Source organism: Oncorhynchus gorbuscha, linkage group LG11, assembly GCF_021184085.1.
Source record: "Oncorhynchus gorbuscha isolate QuinsamMale2020 ecotype Even-year linkage group LG11, OgorEven_v1.0, whole genome shotgun sequence".
Classification (NCBI taxonomy): domain Eukaryota; kingdom Metazoa; phylum Chordata; class Actinopteri; order Salmoniformes; family Salmonidae; genus Oncorhynchus; species Oncorhynchus gorbuscha.
This window is the reverse complement of record NC_060183.1, coordinates 33,854,356-33,873,180: the sequence shown is the minus strand read 5'-3', so window position 1 is coordinate 33,873,180 and position 18,825 is coordinate 33,854,356. Positions and strand designations below refer to the sequence as shown.

Genomic DNA, 18,825 nt, shown 5'->3' with positions numbered 1-18,825 from the left:
AGGAAACCGCAGTGGAGAGGAGACAAGGGTGTTGAACGCTATCTGCAATAATGCTGAGGAAACAGATGAAAACAAATGTCCCCATTTGCACTGACACACGTGCACTGACACACCACTACTATTATCTTCTCTACCTTTCCGGTCTCTTTCTGCCTCACCTGAACATTTCTCTTTATTTGGATGAATTGAATCCACCATGTGCCGTATCTCAAACAGCATACCAGAGACTGAATGGGAACTTTATTTTACTGTATTTCACACAGGTTTTTAGGCTGTTTATTTACCTTTGGATTATACCTTCCAGCTTTGCTGTTGGATTCCTGAGAGACAGGCTGGTTTCCCTCTCTGCCTCTCCTTTGTACTGAAGGGAATAAATTAGGACTGGGCGGTATACCGTTTTTTGCGATATACCTGTATTGATGCACGGACCGGTTTGGGTTTTTACTTGACCTTTTATAACGGCATTTTAAAGTTTGGTTTGTTAAATGTGATACGGAGTGTGTAACAACCATTTTTATACGTAGTTTAAAAATCGCTACTTGAGTCGTCTCTCTTCACTCTCTCTCTCTCTATGCCGCTTTCCACACAGACCTAGCCCCGGTTCCTGTCACTCAAGGAGCGCATTTGTTGGTCCTCGACCACGAGACACTTGCGTTCAGTCTGCATGGTCAATGCATATGCAACAATGTTGATGACAACGATGCAGTTGTCACTTAGCCTTTTAATATACATCTATTAGCATTCTATAATTACACTATTAGCTTGTGTTTCTTACATCTGCAAACAGCTAGTTTGTCTTTTCTTTTAGCAAGTTGTTCCTAAATCTTGTTAGCCACTGATTGTTAGCCGCTAATGCTAATTGCTAGCTGGCTAATACGTACTGAGTAAGTGCAAGCTTAACTAGCTTTACAGCCTGATAATACCAGTGATGGTGTAGACCTAAATCAGCATGTTGTTTGTGCAACAGTATCTTCTAAATTCAGTCAATGTAGCCAAAGAGTATAGGGTCCCCTAGGACACACCTATCAACACCTATCTTACCCTGTCAAAATAATTCCTCCCTGGCATTTTCATTCGTTGTCATGTCAAACAATACTATTAAAAGTGCCCACTATTATATTCTAACTATATAATTAGAATAGACATTCTATTTCCATGATTCCAACAGTTATCCCAAGTGTTTTGCTCTAAATCACAATTCAAATTGCAACATTTGGTTAAAAATAAGGCCCAAATTGCTTGCCCATATCATGCAGTCCTGCGTGGTAGCCCTACGTAATGATCTCAAATGCAGAAATTGATGAAGATTATTACTTTTTTTGTGGGTTGAAGTTTAATTGAACAGTATTAAAAAAATGTAAAATACGTAATTAAAAAAAAATACCATGATATAATATTTTGGCCATTATCACTCAGCCCTAGAGTAAATACAGTGTGAAGCAAAACAAAGTGGGTTAGAGGGGAATAATGCAAAAAAAGATACACGCTGGAAATGAAATTGTAAGCAAATTCATTTAACAGACAAGTGAGGCCTTGTTAGGCTAGGAAAGAGAGAGAGCGAGAAGGGTGTGTGTGTAAGTATAATCAATTATGAAAGGCCCGATCTCTGAGAAGTCAGGTAGGGTTTCGGCATTGTCTGAGCTGTCCACTGACGGGCCTCACTCGCTCACTGACTCACACTTATCTCATTCGAAAATCAAAATCGCAATAATATCTTAACAAAAATACTTTAATCTGTCAAAACTTGACAGCTAAAGGGGGTTTCCTTCCAAAGTTACAGTATTTGGTTCATACAGTTTTTAATAACATCACAAAATGACAAACAATATGACCTTATTATTCTTTAGGTCCCCAATGACCATTTCACACATAATTTATGATAGAATTATTGTTCCATTATCCACTTTTTGGATGATAGAGTTTAGGGCAAAAGTCTGTGAACAAAGATATTCCTTTCGCTGATACTAGAGAGCCAGAGAGTCCTCTGCTGCATAACATTTACGACCAGGTGTGAGGTGTCAAAAAGCGGCCCAGCACCCCTCTCCCCTCTTCTGTGGGTGAGAGAGGGCCAGGTTACTTGTCAATCATTGCCAAGCTGATCATTGGATCCTCACAGGAGAGTTATGACAAAAGTGTTAGTCTCATGTTTCATGAGCTGAAATAAAAGATCCCAGAAAAGTGTATTACGCACAAAATATTGTTTATCTATTTTAGTGAGCATTGTTTCTCTTTTAATGAGCATTTCACTCTGCAAAGATATGCCATACCTGTCAGGTGGATGGGTTATCAAGAAGCTGATTAAATATGACCATTACACAGGTGCACCCTGTGCTGGGCACAATAAAAGGTTACTCTAAAATGTGTAGTTTTGTCACTCAACACAATGCCACAGATGTGTCAAATTTTGAGGATGTGTGCAATTTGCATGCTGACTGCAGGAATGTCCACCAGAGCTGTTGCCAGATAATTTAATGTTTATTACTCTACCATAAGCTGCCTTAGAGAATTTGGCAGTATGTCCAACCTATGCCCTCCCAGGTACACCCATGGCTGTGCCCCTGCCCAGTCATGTGAAATCCATAGATTAGGGCCTAATGCATATATTTCAATTGACTGATTTCCTTATATGAACTGTAACTCAGTAAAATAGTTTAAATTGTTTCATGTTGCGTTTATACTTGTGACCCGATTCAGGAAAATATGCTTTTGTCGCAAGTCACGACTTCACAAAAGAGCCGTGTGAACGTGAATATAAAAAAAAAATCCTATTATATATACTATTTTTTTGTGGCAGAAAATGCCTTCTCAAACGTGAACTTTCATGTGCATTAATACAAACTTGTATGCCATCTGTAAATATGAATAAAATTGTTAAATTACTAGCCTTGTTGGTTAAGGCAACCTTCCCACTAGCCATGATTGGCTGATATAATGAGTGGGCTGGACATGCCAAGGGAGGAGTTGAGATTGGTCTGCCATATTAAAGGCTTCTGTCTATTTGAGCTCGTCAATCTGTGTTGGTAATCGTGTCGAACTCGGCCTTTTAAAAATGTATTGTGTAGTAGAGCTGCATAAATGTTGCTCTCCACTTCCTGGAGGATCAAGTTTTCAGATCAGTGGAATTAGAGTATGATAGCTGAAGAGATGGAGAAAACACCTGTCTCCGGATAACATCTTCAAAATAAGGCAACCGTGGTATGGCACTCCTGCCAGGGAGATGCGTCCATAATGCATGACGTATTCAGTTAAGATAGCTAGCTACATTTTCAGATATTAAACATTTCTAATTTTGACAGAAAGTGGTTTAATTTCAAGCTAAAGTGTACTGTTAGCTAACTAGCTAATGTTAGCTGGCTGGCTCCCTAGCTGACATTATTTGGTTCCCAGAGCCATTTTCTTTTCAAGTTAGAGCCTAATGTTAGCTAGCTAACATTGGACCTTGTTGGCTAATTCCCACCACTGTGACATTGTTGGCACTTTGTTTATTGTTGTTTAACTAGCTAACATTAGCTGTCTGTCTCGTTAGCTAACCTTACGTGACGTGTGATCTTAAACGTTGTTTACCAAGCTAGGTAAATTATTTTACCTAGCTAGCTCGCTATATGTCTTAAGCTAAAGTGTACTGTTAGCTAGCTAACGTTAGCTGGCTGGCTCCCTAGCGGATGCTATTATTTGTTTCCCAGAGCTGTTTGCTTTTCTAGTTAGAGTCTAATGTTAGGCATTGTTGGCACTTTGTTAATTGTTGTTTAACTAGCTAATGTTAGCTGACTGGCTCATTTAGCTAATGTTACGTGATGTGTGTGATTACGCTGTTTACCTAGGTAGGTTAATTGTTTACCTAGCTAGCTAGCTATATGTATTAAGCTAAAGTGTTCCGTTAACTAGCTAATGTTAGCTGGCTGGCTCCCTAGCGCACGTTATTATTCGTTTCCCAGAGCGGTTTGCTTTTCTAGTTAGAGACTAATGTTAGGCATTGTTGACACTGCAGAGTTGGTTAGGCTGTTTTCATTCATTTTATCCAGAGGTAAACAAATCATCGGTCAGAGTGTCAAGTGTGCGCTTCGAGTGAAACGAGATGGGTGGGGCTAATGCTTAAGAGGCTGTGAACGATACTGAATGGGTGTAGACAAAGAAGAGCTCTTCATCAGATACCAAAACATTCAAAGGCGATTTTCTCAAAAGTGAGTTTACAAGCAGAATTATTTCCCCATTGTTCCTCAAATGCAGTGTATGAGATACCATGGTGTAGCCCTGAGTCTCTACTTTTATCCAATGTAAAAAACACCATTTCCCATTTTGCAACGTAAGACAGAATCGAGGTGGTGAGTCACATGTTTGATCAGTACACATATAATGTATATACAAAAGGTTTGGGCTAGGCCCTTTAGCTCCAGTGATGGGAAGTCTTAACGCTACAGTGTACAATGACATTGTAGACGATTATGTGCTTCCAACTTTGGGGCAACAGTTTTGGGAATGCCTTTTCCTGTTTCAGTATGACAATGCCCACCTGTACAAAGCGAGATCCATACAGATATGGCATGAATTGGAACACCGACTGCGAGCCAGGCCTAATATATCAACATTAGTGCCGACCTCACTAATGCTCGTGGCTGAATGAAAGTCCCTGCAGCTGTGTTAAAACATCTAGTGGAAAGCCTTCCCAGAAGAATGGAGGCTGTTATAGCAGCAAAGGGGACCAAGACCATATTAATGCCCATGATTTTGGAATGAGATGTTCGAGATGTTTGGTCATGTAGTGTATCTATTTGAATATTCAATGTTTGGTAACTGAACATTGCCCAGGGGCAGCACAGGTTTATGCTGTCATCATGTTCATGTTATTTTATCTTTTTTTGTGGTGACCATAATATAGAGGACCAGTTGAAAATATATTTTTTTACCCAGAATAACATCATTTGTTCTTCCTTGACCTTGCCTTGTGTTCATTATTGACATTAAGCTATACATTTACACATGTTATTTGAAGGGTAAGAAGTAAAATCCAGATTTAGGGAGTGTGACATCTCCCTAACATACAGTGTATCAGGGGTGTATCCACTGGAAACCAAAAGGAAACAAACAGGCCGAAACAGGGAGGTATCTACTTGAAAAATAAACTCATTTTAGTTGCAAAATGTTTTGCAATAGTCTTCTACAATGTGCACAAATGAAATACACCCCAGTCCTTGAAATGAGATGTGGATAAAATGTAAGTGTCGAGTCATGTTCCCTTGTGGCACCCCACTAGACCCAACACTCAACTCGGTGACATTAACAGTAAATACCAGTAAACAAACACTGCAATTAGCAAGAAGCTTAATTATGCCCTCCTCATATTAAGTGTGATTATGCCTAATTAATATCAACCTTACAGTTGGCCTAATGATGCTGTGCTAACAGATAAGCTCTCTCTCTCTAAATATAATTAACACTTCCCTTCTTTATTTAAATATTTTGCCAGACAGACAGTGAGTTTCACGAGGTCATTAACACCTAGATATCCTGATTATGAGGCATTAAAGAGTGTGTAAATGAGCAGTTCATGTTAAATTCCCCATCCATTAGTAGTCAGTGTCACGCCTGCTCCCGCACTTCTCCCTGGAGCTCGAGGACGCCGGGCTCCACAGCATTACACACTCCTGCCACCATCATTACACACACCTGATTCCCTCGTCACATGCATCAGCAATCATTTGGACTCACCTGGACTCAATCACCTGTTATTTCCTTCCTTATATCTGTCTGTCCCCCGCTTCCGCATTAACATTCGTATGCCGTTTTGTCACCCATGTGCTGACACTGTTCCTGTCTTGTTCCTTGTCTGTTCCTCATTAAATGTTTGACTCCCCGTACCTGCTTCCCGACTTCAGCAGCGGTCCTTACAGAATGCGGAAGCCATCAAACGGCGCATCAGGGTGTGCTGGCATTTCGGTTAGTGGTGACATCGGGTCCAGGGGCCGCCGCCGATAGAACCAGGGGTGCCTAAGCCAGCTCATCAGAATTCCTAACTGGCTCGAGAGGTTTCCTTGCCCTGGATGGCTCGGCAGGCACACATCCCACGTCAGGCCTCAGCCGGCTCACCAGGCTACCACGCCTCTGCCAGCTGGTCAAGATTTTACCCCCAGCCGGCTTGCCCAGTGCCCGTGCCTCGGCCAGCCCGTCAGGCCCACCCAGGTGGGACGCCGGGTGTTGCCCCCTAGGGGAGGGGGGAGTACTGTCACACCTGCTCCCCAGCATTACGCATTCTTGCCAACATCATTACGCACACCTGCTTCATTCGTCACGCGCATCAGCGATCATTTGGACTCACCTGGACTCAATCACCTGTTATTTCCTTCCCCTGTCCAGACAGATATGTCTGTCAAATAATGTTATATCAACTGTAGCTTTGATTGGACTGATCATGTCAACATCATACTTTCAAAATCTTAGCGAGACAAGTAGTCATCATCATGACTCAACAATCTTGTCATATTGTTGTAACTTTAATGTGTTACAGAGTTAATGTTTAAGTTAATTCATGGAGCTGTATCTAAAGATATTTCTTTACAGTTATTTACATATGCAATTGTATTGGTTTGTATTGAATTTGACTACAAGTTCCAGAATGCCTTGCGACAGGAATGAGAGAGATAACGCGCCAGTTATGTGCAGGTGCAAAGTGATTAAGCTGATTTTCCACTAGCATCTTACCTGCATTGCTCTGTAGAATCTAAAGTTATTAAATGTAACGTGAACAAGTATTATTACAAAGAAGCTTTCATATCAAACCCGACGTCCCGAGTCATTACTTTGAAGTTTGTCAATCTAAAACATATGAAGATAAATTATAGATTACATGTATCGGTGCTCATTGGCCATCGGCCATTGGACCTAAACATTAAACAACAGTTTGGAAATTGCATATTCAACAATGAGTGGTTTGGAAGGAATCAGTGGCTAACTGTGAGCGTCGCAAAGCAATCACTATTTTGCTTCCCCTGCCTACTATTTGGTGGAGAGGATGTGTGGTCCAAGTCTGGTCTCTTTTCCAAGCTTAAAAGGATAAACATTCACACCTAATACATATTGGCCAGAAAAGATTGAATACATTGGCCATGCTGTCAAACCAGCATTCCTTCTGCCGTGCTCAAAACATCTAGAAACTCGGAACTTGGACATCTCAGACCTTAGTGCGTTCAAGACAACTGGAAACTTGTAAAGAAACAAGCTCCAACTGGGAAAAAAACGTTTTGAACGGTCATCCAACTCATAATTCCAAGTTGAGATCTCGGGCCTCTTTCTAGAGCTCTGACCTGAAGATCACTGACATCATGATTAAACTATTTTTGTTGTTGTTGAGTTCCCAGTTCTCTTAAACCCCATAAATCCAGAGAATGCCAGAATTTGACAACAAAGTTTGGCCTCAAGAAGGACCACCTTTCTGTTCAAGTGAGCACAGCATAGCGGTCCAAAAATATGTATTGTATGCTGCTGCATAAATTATGTAATATGGCAGGGAGATAAGTATAAAGTAATACTAATTGTATGTTGTGTAGTAAGCTATTAGTTACCCAGTAGCTCACCCTAAGAATTTGGTCCCTCTTCCCATCAGAACTACTGTTCTGACTTGGTGGTGCACATACAGCCTAAAGCCTGTTTAACCTCTAGTGACTCCCCATCCCGCGTGCGGGAGCGTAATCATCGACTGACACTAATTAGCATAACGCAACGGACTTAAATATTCATAGAAAATATTTATATTCAAAATCACAAGTGAAATATATTGAGACGCAGTTTAGCATTTTGTTAATCACCCTGTCATCTCAGATTTTCAAAATATGCTTTACAGCCAAAGCTAGACAAGCATTTGTGTACGTTTATCGATAGCCTAGCATAGCATTTTGTCCAGCCAGCAGCAGGTAACTTGGTCACGGAGATCAGAAAAGCAATCAAATTAAATCGTTTACCTTTGATGAGCTTCAGATGTTTTCACTCACGAGACTCCCAGTTAGATAGCCAATGTTCCTTTTTTCCAGAAATATTATTTATGTAGGCGAAATAGCTCCGTTTATTCTTCACGTTTGGCTCAGAAACCGCCCGGAAATTGCAGTCACAAACGCCGAAAAATATTCCAAATTAGCTCCATAATATCAACAGAAACATGGCAAACGTTGTTTATAATCAATCCTCAAGGTGTTTTTCAAATATCTATTCGATAATATATCCACCGGGACAATTGGTTTTTCAGTAGGACCGATTGGAATAATGGCTACCTCTGTATTTTACGCGAGAATCACTCTGGGAGCCATCAGGTGACCAGTTGCGCAATGTAGCCTCTTACGGGTATTCTTTAACATAAATGCGTAAAACTACGTCACAATGCTGTAGACGCCTTGGGGAATACGGAGAAAAAGTAATCTGGTTGATAGCCAATTCACTGCTCAATAGGGACGCATTGGAACGCAGAGCTTTCAAAAGATGAGTCACTTCCGGATTGGATTTTTCCTGCAATATCAGTTCTGTTATACTCACAGACAATATTTTTACAGTTTTGGAAAATTTTGAGTGTTTTCTATCCTAAGCTGTCAATTATATGCATATTCTAGCATATTGTCCTGACAAAATATCCTGTTTACTACGGGAACATTATTTTTCCAAAAATGAAAATACTGCCCCCTAGTCACAAATTAAGGGAAATGTCATCATCAAATATTGTAAAAGCTTTCATTGTCTGCTTATATTCCCCTGTTATTTATCCTACGGTTCTAACTTGGTGTACAGGGAGAATACTGTAAGAACGCCCATGTTCTGAATTCAAAGTGCTTACCAAGATTTATATGCTAAAACCGCCACTCTCTAGATGTGGTGTTTGGCAGTAATGATTGACAAGGGTTCGTAGCCATCAGATCGCAAGCATCATTGTGAAGGTCATTCTTTAGATCTGGGTCGGAGCAATGGCGGAAGTGGATGTTCTGTTTGAAACTGATTGCAAGAAAGGAAAGGTAAAGTTGTCGTGAAATCTAGTATAACCAAGCCTAGTTTAAACTCGTTTTTAGTCTGAGTGAGGGTTTTGGACTGATGGAGTTACCTGGTAGATTCATTTGACTTCTCAATAAAAATCATGGATGTGTTGGATAATGATATATTCCAACGTCCACAGATGTCCGGAATTAAACTATACTATACTCTAGTGTACTGTAGTCTATTCTATTAAATCAACTCTACTGTCCTGTACCGTAACATACCATATCGTACTCTACTGTACTAAACTATGCCTTACTGTACTGTGATGTTCAAACTTGTGAAACAGCCTAGACATCTATGATTCGTTCTAATCCAGAGTGATTTACAGTCAGTGCATTCAGGTAGATAAACAACATATCACATCCATAGAAACGAAAAAAATATTCTGTAACCGTTACTGAAAATGTTATTGGAGTGGTCTGTTGGTTTATTCTGTAGATTGGACTACTTTGAACATAATATTTGCCAGTTTTAGAGCTTTTGAAAAAGCTAACATAGGTGCATGTGACAGATGGGAGCAATAATAAATATTCTGTTGGACTCTTCAGTTGGCTCCTCTTTCCTATATTAAGAGGCTTGAACAAGAGCAGTACTGATTTGAATGAACGAATCCATACCTCGGGTTTATCACCTTTGGAAGGCGGGGCTTGGTGTTCATTGGCCGTGTCAGGCGTGATTCTAATGTTCTTCAGTAGAGGGCCCTTGCGTGCAAATTCCCCATAGCTGTGTTGTACCTCATTTCCCTCCTTCAGGGAACAGTACTTACAGTCATAAATGTACATTTTCACTCTAGAAAATTTGAATTTTCTTAAAACACACACACTGAATGTGTACTATGTGTGTGTTTGTTGCAGTGTGGAGCAGGCAATGTTGTGGAGTGTGGGTTTCGGTGGCAGGATGACGGTGGCCAAGCTTCTCCTATCCTTCTTCATCCTAAACTCCTTTTGCGAAGGTGAGTCCTCACTACTTACTATTTACTCTCCATGTTATCCCTCTCTCATATCCTTCCATGAAATCACATTCCACTCCTACATTCCTTTTGTTCTCCTCCCTCTCCTCTTCTCAAAACCCACATTTTCCTCCCTTATAATTATTTTTGTTTTGTTTTACATATCTATCAATCGCCAATCCCTCTTATCACTTCTTGTCTCTTTAGTCTAGCTTTCTTCATCTATACCTGGTGATCCATCTTGAACAATATGTCTGCCTGAACTGTCAGGACACGGTTACGAACTCAGGTCTCTAGTGTGAGAAACAGTCACTTAGTAAACTGAGCCACTAATAGTCGGCATAACCCAGAAGATGAGGCAGACACAGCAGTACTAGAGACGGTGATTTAATAAAGAAAAAAGGAAAAGATCTTCAGGCAAAAATATAAATCCACAACATCATGTTGCCCAGCAACAGCCCCAAAACATCACTGCTCTAGAGGAGATCTGCATGGAGGAATGGGCCAAAATACCAGCAACAGTGTTTGAAAACCTTGTGAAGACTTACAGAAAACGTTTGACCTCTGTCATTGCCAACAAATGGTATATAACAAAGTATTGAGATAAACTTTTGTTATTGACCAAATACTTATTTTCCACCATAATTTGCAAATAAATTCATAAAAAATCCAGAATGTGATTTTATGGATTTCTTATTCTCATTTTATCTGTCATAGTTGAAGTGTACCTATGATGAAAATTACAGACCTCTCTCATCTTTTTAAGTGGGAGAACTTGCACAATTGGTGGCTGACTAAATACTTTTTTGCCCCACTGTATATGGATGAGCGATGGCCGAGCAGCATAGGCAGATGTAATAGATGGTATAAGATACAGTATATACATGAGATGAGTAATGTAGGATATTTAATCATTGTTAAAGTGTCGTCATTTAACGTGACTAGTGATCCATTTATTAAAGTGTCAATGATTTGAGTCTGTATCTAGTCATCAGCCTCTCTGAGTTAGTGATTGCTATTTAACAGTTTGATAGCCTTTGGATAGAAGCTGTTTTTCAGTCTCTCGGTCCCAGCTTTGATGCACCTGTACTGACCTCGCCTTCTGGATGGCAGCAGGGTGAACAGCCACTTTTTGTCCTTCCTGTGACATCACTAGTTGTAGGTGTCCAGGAAGACAGGTAGTTTCCCCCCCCGGTGATGTGTTGTGCAGACCACACCACCCTCTGGAGTTCCTTGCGGTTGAGGGTGGTGCAGTTGCCGTACCAGGCGGTGATATTGTGCATCTGTAAAAGTTTGTCAGGTTTTTAGGTGACAAAACAAATGTATTCAGCACCCTGAGGTTGAAGAGGAGCTGTTGCACCTTCTTCACCACACTGTCTGCATGGATGGCCCATTTACGTTAGTCTGTGATATGCACGGCGAGGAACTTAAAACTTTCCACCTTCTCCACTACTTTCCCGTCGATGTTGTGTAAATGCGGTGGTTCACGCTTTCAGTTTTGCACGAAAGCCGCCATCTATTGATGGTTTCTGCACTTCCTAATAAACTCATTCACAGAGTCAGCGTATACATCAATGTTATTCTCTGAAGCTGCCTGGAACATTTCCCAGTCCGCGTGATCAAAATAATCTTGAAGCGTGAATTCCGATTGGTCAGACCAGCGTTGAATGGTTCTAGTCGCAGGTACATCCTGTTTGAGTTTCTGCCTATAGGATGGTAGGAGCAAAATGGAGTCATGGTCTGATTTGCCGAAGGGAATGTGGGGGAGGGCCTTGTATGCATCGCGGAAGTTAAAGTAGCGGCCAGTGTATTGTCCGCATGAGTGCCGCAATCGACATGTTGACAGAATTTAGGTAGCCTTGTTCTCAAATTTGCTTTGTTAAAATCATAGATGTACGCATGCACGCACACACACATATCCGTATTCCTGCAGTGTATGCCTATGCCTCCAGGTACTTAAACATTTATTATTTCTGTATAGGGATATCACAAGACCCTATAGTGCCTAACCTAATCCCACTCTTCTCTCTTTCTCTCCTCTTCCACAGCCTCCAACCAGCCTCCACGCTTCCAAAACTACTTTTTCCACTCCTATCTTCTCATCTACGAGAACACACCAGTCGGTGAGTCTTAGTGTGTGTGACCATATTTGATTTGTGTGTCAGCAGACGGTCCAGTTTTCATTTACGGAGATATGGAGGACCAGAGCAATATAGAACATTAACCTCTCTAGGGTAGGGAGGCAGCATTCAGAATTTTGGATGAAAAGTATGCCCAAATTAAACGGCCTGCTACTCTGGCCCAGAAGATATTTACATTTACATTTAAGTCATTTAGCAGACGCTCTTATCCAGAGCGACTTAGAAATTGGTAGATATGATATGCATATAACTGATAGATTTGGATAGAAAACACTAACATTTCCAAAACTGTTAAAATAGTGTCTGTGAGTATAACATAACTGATTTAGCAGGCGAAAACCTGCGAAAATCCATTCAGGAAGTATTTTTTTGTTGGTTTTGTAGTTTTCTATTCAATGCCATTACAGTATCCATTGACTTAGGACTACACTTGCAGTTCCTATGCCTTCCACCAGATTTCAACAGTCTTTAGAAATCGTTTCAGGCTTGTATTCTTATAAATGAGGGAGTAAGACTGAGGGAGTAAGACAGTCTGAACGAGTGGACCCTAACGTGTCTCAGAGCTTTTTCAGGCGCATGTGCATTTCTTGTCTACCTTTTATATTGACAACATCATTGTCCGTTTGAAATATTATAGATCATTTAGGCTAAAAAACAACCTGAGAATGGAATATAAACATCGTTTGACATGTTTCTATGAACTTTCTGGATACAATTAGGATTTTATGTCTGATTGTTTTGACTGAGTTTGAGCCTGTGGGTTACTGAAGAAAACGCGCTAACAAAACTGAGATTTTTGGATATAAAGAGACTTCATCGAACAAAAGGAACATTTATTGAGTAAATGAATGTCTTCTGATTGCCACCATATGAAGATCATCAAAGATAAGGGAATAATTGTATCTCTACTTCTGAGTTTTCTGCTTGGCTGGTTACTGTTTGTAATAATTTGTCAACTGGGCTATGTTCTGGGCTAGGTATGCTTTCGCCGAAAAGCATTTTATAAATATGACACTATGGTTGGTTTAACAAGAAGTGAATCTTTAAACATATGTAAAATATGTTTTGTTTTCTGAATTTTTATAATTAGCATTTCTGTAATTTAATTTGGCGCTCTTCAACCTCACTGGATGTTGGCCAGATGGGACGCTAGCGTTTATTCATGTATACGGGTAAAAGTCTAGCTATATTTTCAGATATCATACATTCCTAATTTTGTCAAAGTAATTTTAATTGAAAGTTAAAGCGTACTGTTAGCTAGCTAGTGACCGTTAGATTGCTGCATCGCTAGCAAACATTACATTTATGATCTGTGTGATAACATTATTCAGATCAGAAAATATTTGCATTGCTAGTTAAAACTTCTAATGGCTTGGGGAAGGGTTTTGACGTCGGGATGAGAACGTGCTCAATGTAAACTGCCTGTTACTCAGGCCCAGAAGCTAGGATATGCATGCAATTGGTAGATTTGGATAGATTGGTAGGTTTGGATAGAAACACAGTTTCCAGAACTGTTAAAATAATGTCTGGTGAGTGTAATAGAACTGATATGGCATGTGAAAACCTGAGGAAAATCCAACCCGGGAAGTGGGATTTTTTATGATTATTTTCAATTGGATGCCTATAGAGTATCTAATGGGTTAGGACCCAGATTGCAGTTGAAGCCTATGGCTTCCACTAGATGTCAACAGTCTTTAGACATTGTTTCAAGCTTGTTTCCTGCTGGTTTTGCACATGAACGAGTGCACGGTCTTCGTTGTTTTTCCTTTCTATTCAATACGCTATTGTCAGGTTGTCCGAATATTTAGATAATTGACAACCTGAGGATTAATTATAAACATCGTTTGACATGTTTCGATGAACTTTACCGGTACTATTAGGATGTATTCATCTGCATCTTTTGGCCGCCTTTGAGCCAGTGTATAACTGAACAACACACGTCAACAAAACTGAGTTTTTGGGATATATACAGGGACTTTATAGAACAAAACAAGCATTTATTGTGTAGCTGAGACTCTTGTGACTGCAACCATATGAAGATCTTCAAAGGTAAATGATACATTTTATCGCTATTCTCGCTATTTTGGTTGTAAAATGTTTGTATGCTTTTGTAAGCAGGGCACTGTCCTCAGATAATCACATGGTATGCTTTCGCCGTAAAGCCTTTTTGAAATCTGACAAAGCGGCTGGATTAACAATAAATTCAACTTTAATCCAATGTACAGTGATTGTATTTTTTATGGATGTTTATTATGACTATTTCTGTATTTTGAATTTGGCGCTCTGAAATTTCACCGGATGCTGTCGAGGTGGGTCTCTAGCAGAACGCTTGCGCCAGAAATGTTAAAGCCTAATGTTAGCTAGCTAACATTGAATGTAGTTGGTTAGCTCTTCAGCTACAATAGCTTGCGAAAGTATTCACACTCTTGGCATTTTTCCTATTTTGTTTCCTTACAACCTGGAATTAAAATCAATTTTTTGGGGGGGGGGGGTGTTTATATCATTTGATTTACACAACATGCCTACCACTTTTAAGATACAAAATATTTTTTTATTGTGAAACGAACAAGAAATATAACAAAAACAGAATTTGAGCGTGCATTAATTCACCCCCCCCCCCCCCAAAGTCAATACTTTGTAGAGCCACCTTTTTCAGCAATTACAGCTGCAAGTCTCTTGGGGTATGTCTCTATCAGCGTGGCACATCTAGCCACTGAGATTTTTGCCCATTCTTCAAGGAAAAACTGCTCCAGCTCCTTCATGTTGGATTGGTTCCGCTGGTGCATAGCAATCTTTAAGTAAAACCACAGATTCTCAATTGGATTGAGGTCTGGGCTTTGACGAGGCCATTCCAAGCTTCCGGTTTGGAGCGAGTGGTCGCATCGCACTTCGCTCCCGCAGGTAGCGGCATTACATTTTATTACATTTTTTATTACATTTCATTATATTTCATTATAGCACAACGGTTTGATTTGTCTAATCTTAGCAATTTCTTTTCAGCTAGCTACATAGCCGTCTTTGTATCAAAGAAAATTGCGTAATTATTGTATTTCGCCGTCCTAACGTAGTCTTCACTAGCCAGCTAGCTAACGTCCACTGATTAGCTGCACTGGAAAAACTATTACACTCAACTGAACGACTTGATTAGTGTAGTGTTAGCTAGCTACATAGCTGTCTTTGCTGTCTTCGTTCCAAGATAATTGTGTTGTTTAGGTTTAGAGTGTGTAGTCTTAGAGAGATTATCTTAATTTACCGAGGTTAGCTAGCCAGCTATTTGTCATCCTTAACGTAGGAGACTCTGCTAGCTAGCCAACAGCTAGCCAACGCTAGCCAACGTCTACTGAATAGAACTCAACAACCCGGTCGCATTCACAGGTAGTATCACATTTTCATTTAATTTCATTACAGTACAACGGTTTGATTTGTTTGATCGTAGCTAGCTACATAGCTAGCTACATAGCCGTCTTTGTATCAAAGATAATTGTGTAGTCTAGAGCGATTTTCTAGGTTAGCTAGCCAGCTATTGTCGTTCTTTTAACGCAACGTAACGTAAACAACACTACTAGCTAGCCAGCTAGCCCCCGAATAGCAGCACTGCAGAAACTATTACACTCAACGGAACGACTTGATTAGTGTAGTGTCAACAGCAGTACTGTATCATTTTAATCATTTTAGTCAATAAGATTCTTGCTACGTAGCTTAACTTTCTGAACATTCGAGACGTGTAGTCCACTTGTCATTCCAATCTCCTTTGCATTAGCGTAGCCTCTTCTGTAGCCTGTCAACTATGTGTCTGTTTATCCCTGTTCTCTCCTCTCTGCACAGACCATACAAACGCTCCACACCGCGTGGCCGCGGCCACCCTAATCTGGTGGTCCCAGCGCGCACGACCCACGTGGAGTTCCAGGTCTCCGGTAGCCTCTGGAACTGCCGATCTGCGGTCAACAAGGCAGAGTTCATCTCAGCCTATGCCTCCCTCCAGTCCCTCGACTTCTTGGCACTAACGGAAACATGGATCACCACAGACAACACTGCTACTCCTACTGCTCTCTCTTCGTCCGCCCACGTGTTCTCGCACACCCCGAGAGCTTCTGGTCAGCGGGGTGGTGGCACCTGGATCCTCATCTCTCCCAAGTGGTCATTCTCTCTTTCTCCCCTTACCCATCTGTCTATCGCCTCCTTTGAATTCCATGCTGTCACAGTTACCAGCCCTTTCAAGCTTAACATCCTTATCATTTATCGCCCTCCAGGTTCCCTCGGAGAGTTCATCAATGAGCTTGATGCCTTGATAAGCTCCTTTCCTGAGGACGGCTCACCTCTCACAGTTCTGGGTGACTTTAACCTCCCCACGTCTACCTTTGACTCATTCCTCTCTGCCTCCTTCTTTCCACTCCTCTCCTCTTTTGACCTCACCCTCTCACCTTCCCCCCCTACTCACAAGGCAGGCAATATGCTCGACCTCATCTTTACTAGATGCTGTTCTTCCACTAACCTCATTGCAACTCCCCTCCAAGTCTCCGACCACTACCTTGTATCCTTTTCCCTCTCGCTCTCATCCAACACCTCCCACACTGCCCCTACTCGGATGGTATCGCGCCGTCCCAACCTTCGCTCTCTCTCCCCCGCTACTCTCTCCTCTTCCATCCTATCATCTCTTCCCACCGCTCAAACCTTCTCCAACCTATCTCCTGATTCTGCCTCCTCAACCCTCCTCTCCACCCTCTCTGCATCCTTTGACTCTCTATGTCCCCTATCCTCCAGGCCGGCTCAGTCCTCCCCTCCCGCTCCGTGGCTCGATGACTCATTGCGAGCTCACAGAACAGGGCTCCGGGCAGCCGAGCGGAAATGGAGGAAAACTCGCCTCCCTGCGGACCTGGCATCCTTTCACTCCCTCCTCTCTACATTTTCCTCCTCTGCCTCTGCTGCTAAAGCCACTTTCTACCACGCTAAATTCCAAGCATCTGCCTCTAACCCTAGGAAGCTCTTTGCCACCTTCTCCTCCCTCCTGAATCCCTCCCCCTCCCTCTCTGCAGACGACTTTGTCAACCATTTTGAAAAGAAGGTCGACGACATCCGATCCTCGTTTGCTAAGTCAAACGACACCGCTGGTTCTGCTCACACTGCCCTACCCTGTGCTCTGTCCTCTTTCTCCCCTCTCTCTCCAGATGAAATCTCGCGTCTTGTGACGGCCGGCCGCCCAACAACCTGCCCGCTTGACCCTATCCCCTCCCCTCTTCTCCAGACCATTTCCGGAGACCTTCTCCCTTACCTCACCTCGCTCATCAACTCATCCCTGACCGCTGGCTACGTCCCTTCCGTCTTCAAGAGAGCGAGAGTTGCACCCCTTCTGAAAAAACCTACACTCGATCCCTCCGATGTCAACAATTACAGACCAGTATCCCTTCTTTCTTTTCTCTCCAAAACTCTTGAACGTGCCGTCCTTGGCCAGCTCTCCCGCTATCTCTCTCTGAATGACCTTCTTGATCCAAATCAGTCAGGTTTCAAGACTAGTCATTCAACTGAGACTGCTCTCCTCTGTATCACGGAGGCGCTCCGCACTGCTAAAGCTAACTCTCTCTCCTCTGCTCTCATCCTTCTAGATCTATCGGCTGCCTTCGATACTGTGAACCATCAGATCCTCCTCTCCACCCTCTCCGAGTTGGGCATCTCCGGCGCGGCCCACGCTTGGATTGCGTCCTACCTGACAGGTCGCTCCTACCAGGTGGCGTGGGGAGAATCTGTCTCCCCACCACGCGCTCTCACCACTGGTGTCCCCCAGGGCTCTGTTCTAGGCCCTCTCCTATTCTCGCTATACACCAAGTCACTTGGCTCTGTCATAACCTCACATGGTCTCTCCTATCATTGCTATGCAGACGACACACAACTAATCTTCTCCTTTTCCCCCTTCTGATGACCAGGTGGCGAATCGCATCTCTGCATGTCTGGCAGACATATCAGTGTGGATGACGGATCACCACCTCAAGCTGAATCTCGGCAAGACGGAGCTGCTCTTCCTCCCGGGGAAGGACTGCCCGTTCCATGATCTCGCCATCACGGTTGACAACTCCATTGTGTCCTCCTCCCAGAGCTCTAAGAACCTTGGCATGATCCTGGACAACAAACACCCTGTCGTTCTCAATTAACATCAAGGCGGTGGCCCGTTCCTGTAGGTTCATGCTCTACAACATCCGCAGAGTACGACCCTGCCTCACACAGGAAGCGGCGCAGGTCCTAATCCAGGCACTTGTCATCTCCCGTCTGGATTACTGCAACTCGCTGTTGGCTGGGCTCCCTGCCTGTGCCATTAAACCCCTTCAACTCATCCAGAACGCCGCAGCCCGTCTGGTGTTCAACCTTCCCAAGTTCTCTCACGTCACCCCGCTCCTCCGTTCTCTCCACTGGCTTCCAGTTGAAGCTCGCATCCGCTACAAGACCATGGTGCTTGCCTACGGAGCTGTGAGGGGAACGGCACCTCAGTACCTCCAGGCTCTGATCAGGCTCTACACCCAAACAAGGGCACTGCGTTCATCCACCTCTGGCCTGCTCGCCTCCCTACCACTGAGGAAGTACAGCTCCCGCTCAGCCCAGTCAAAACTGTTCGCTGCTCTGGCCCCCCAATGGTGGAACAAACTCCCTCACGACGCCAGGACAGCGGAGTCAATCACCACCTTCCGGAGACACCTGAAACCCCACCTCTTTAAGGAATACCTAGGATAGGATAAGTAT

At 42.5% G+C, this 18,825-nt stretch overlaps 1 protein-coding gene across 2 annotated transcripts in view; it reads left to right on the top strand.

Moving 5' to 3' along the window:
• LOC124048539 (cadherin-23-like) overlaps window positions 1-18,825 on the top strand; it is a 548,925-nt gene that overhangs the window by 52,330 nt on the left and 477,770 nt on the right. For both annotated transcript variants that reach the window (XM_046369416.1, XM_046369417.1), the window contains exons 2-3: window positions 9,864-9,961; window positions 12,007-12,081. In XM_046369416.1, coding sequence (XP_046225372.1) covers window positions 9,877-9,961; window positions 12,007-12,081 — 160 coding nt within the window. In that variant the 5' untranslated portion in view covers window positions 9,864-9,876. The remainder of the gene's footprint in view (window positions 1-9,863; window positions 9,962-12,006; window positions 12,082-18,825) is intronic.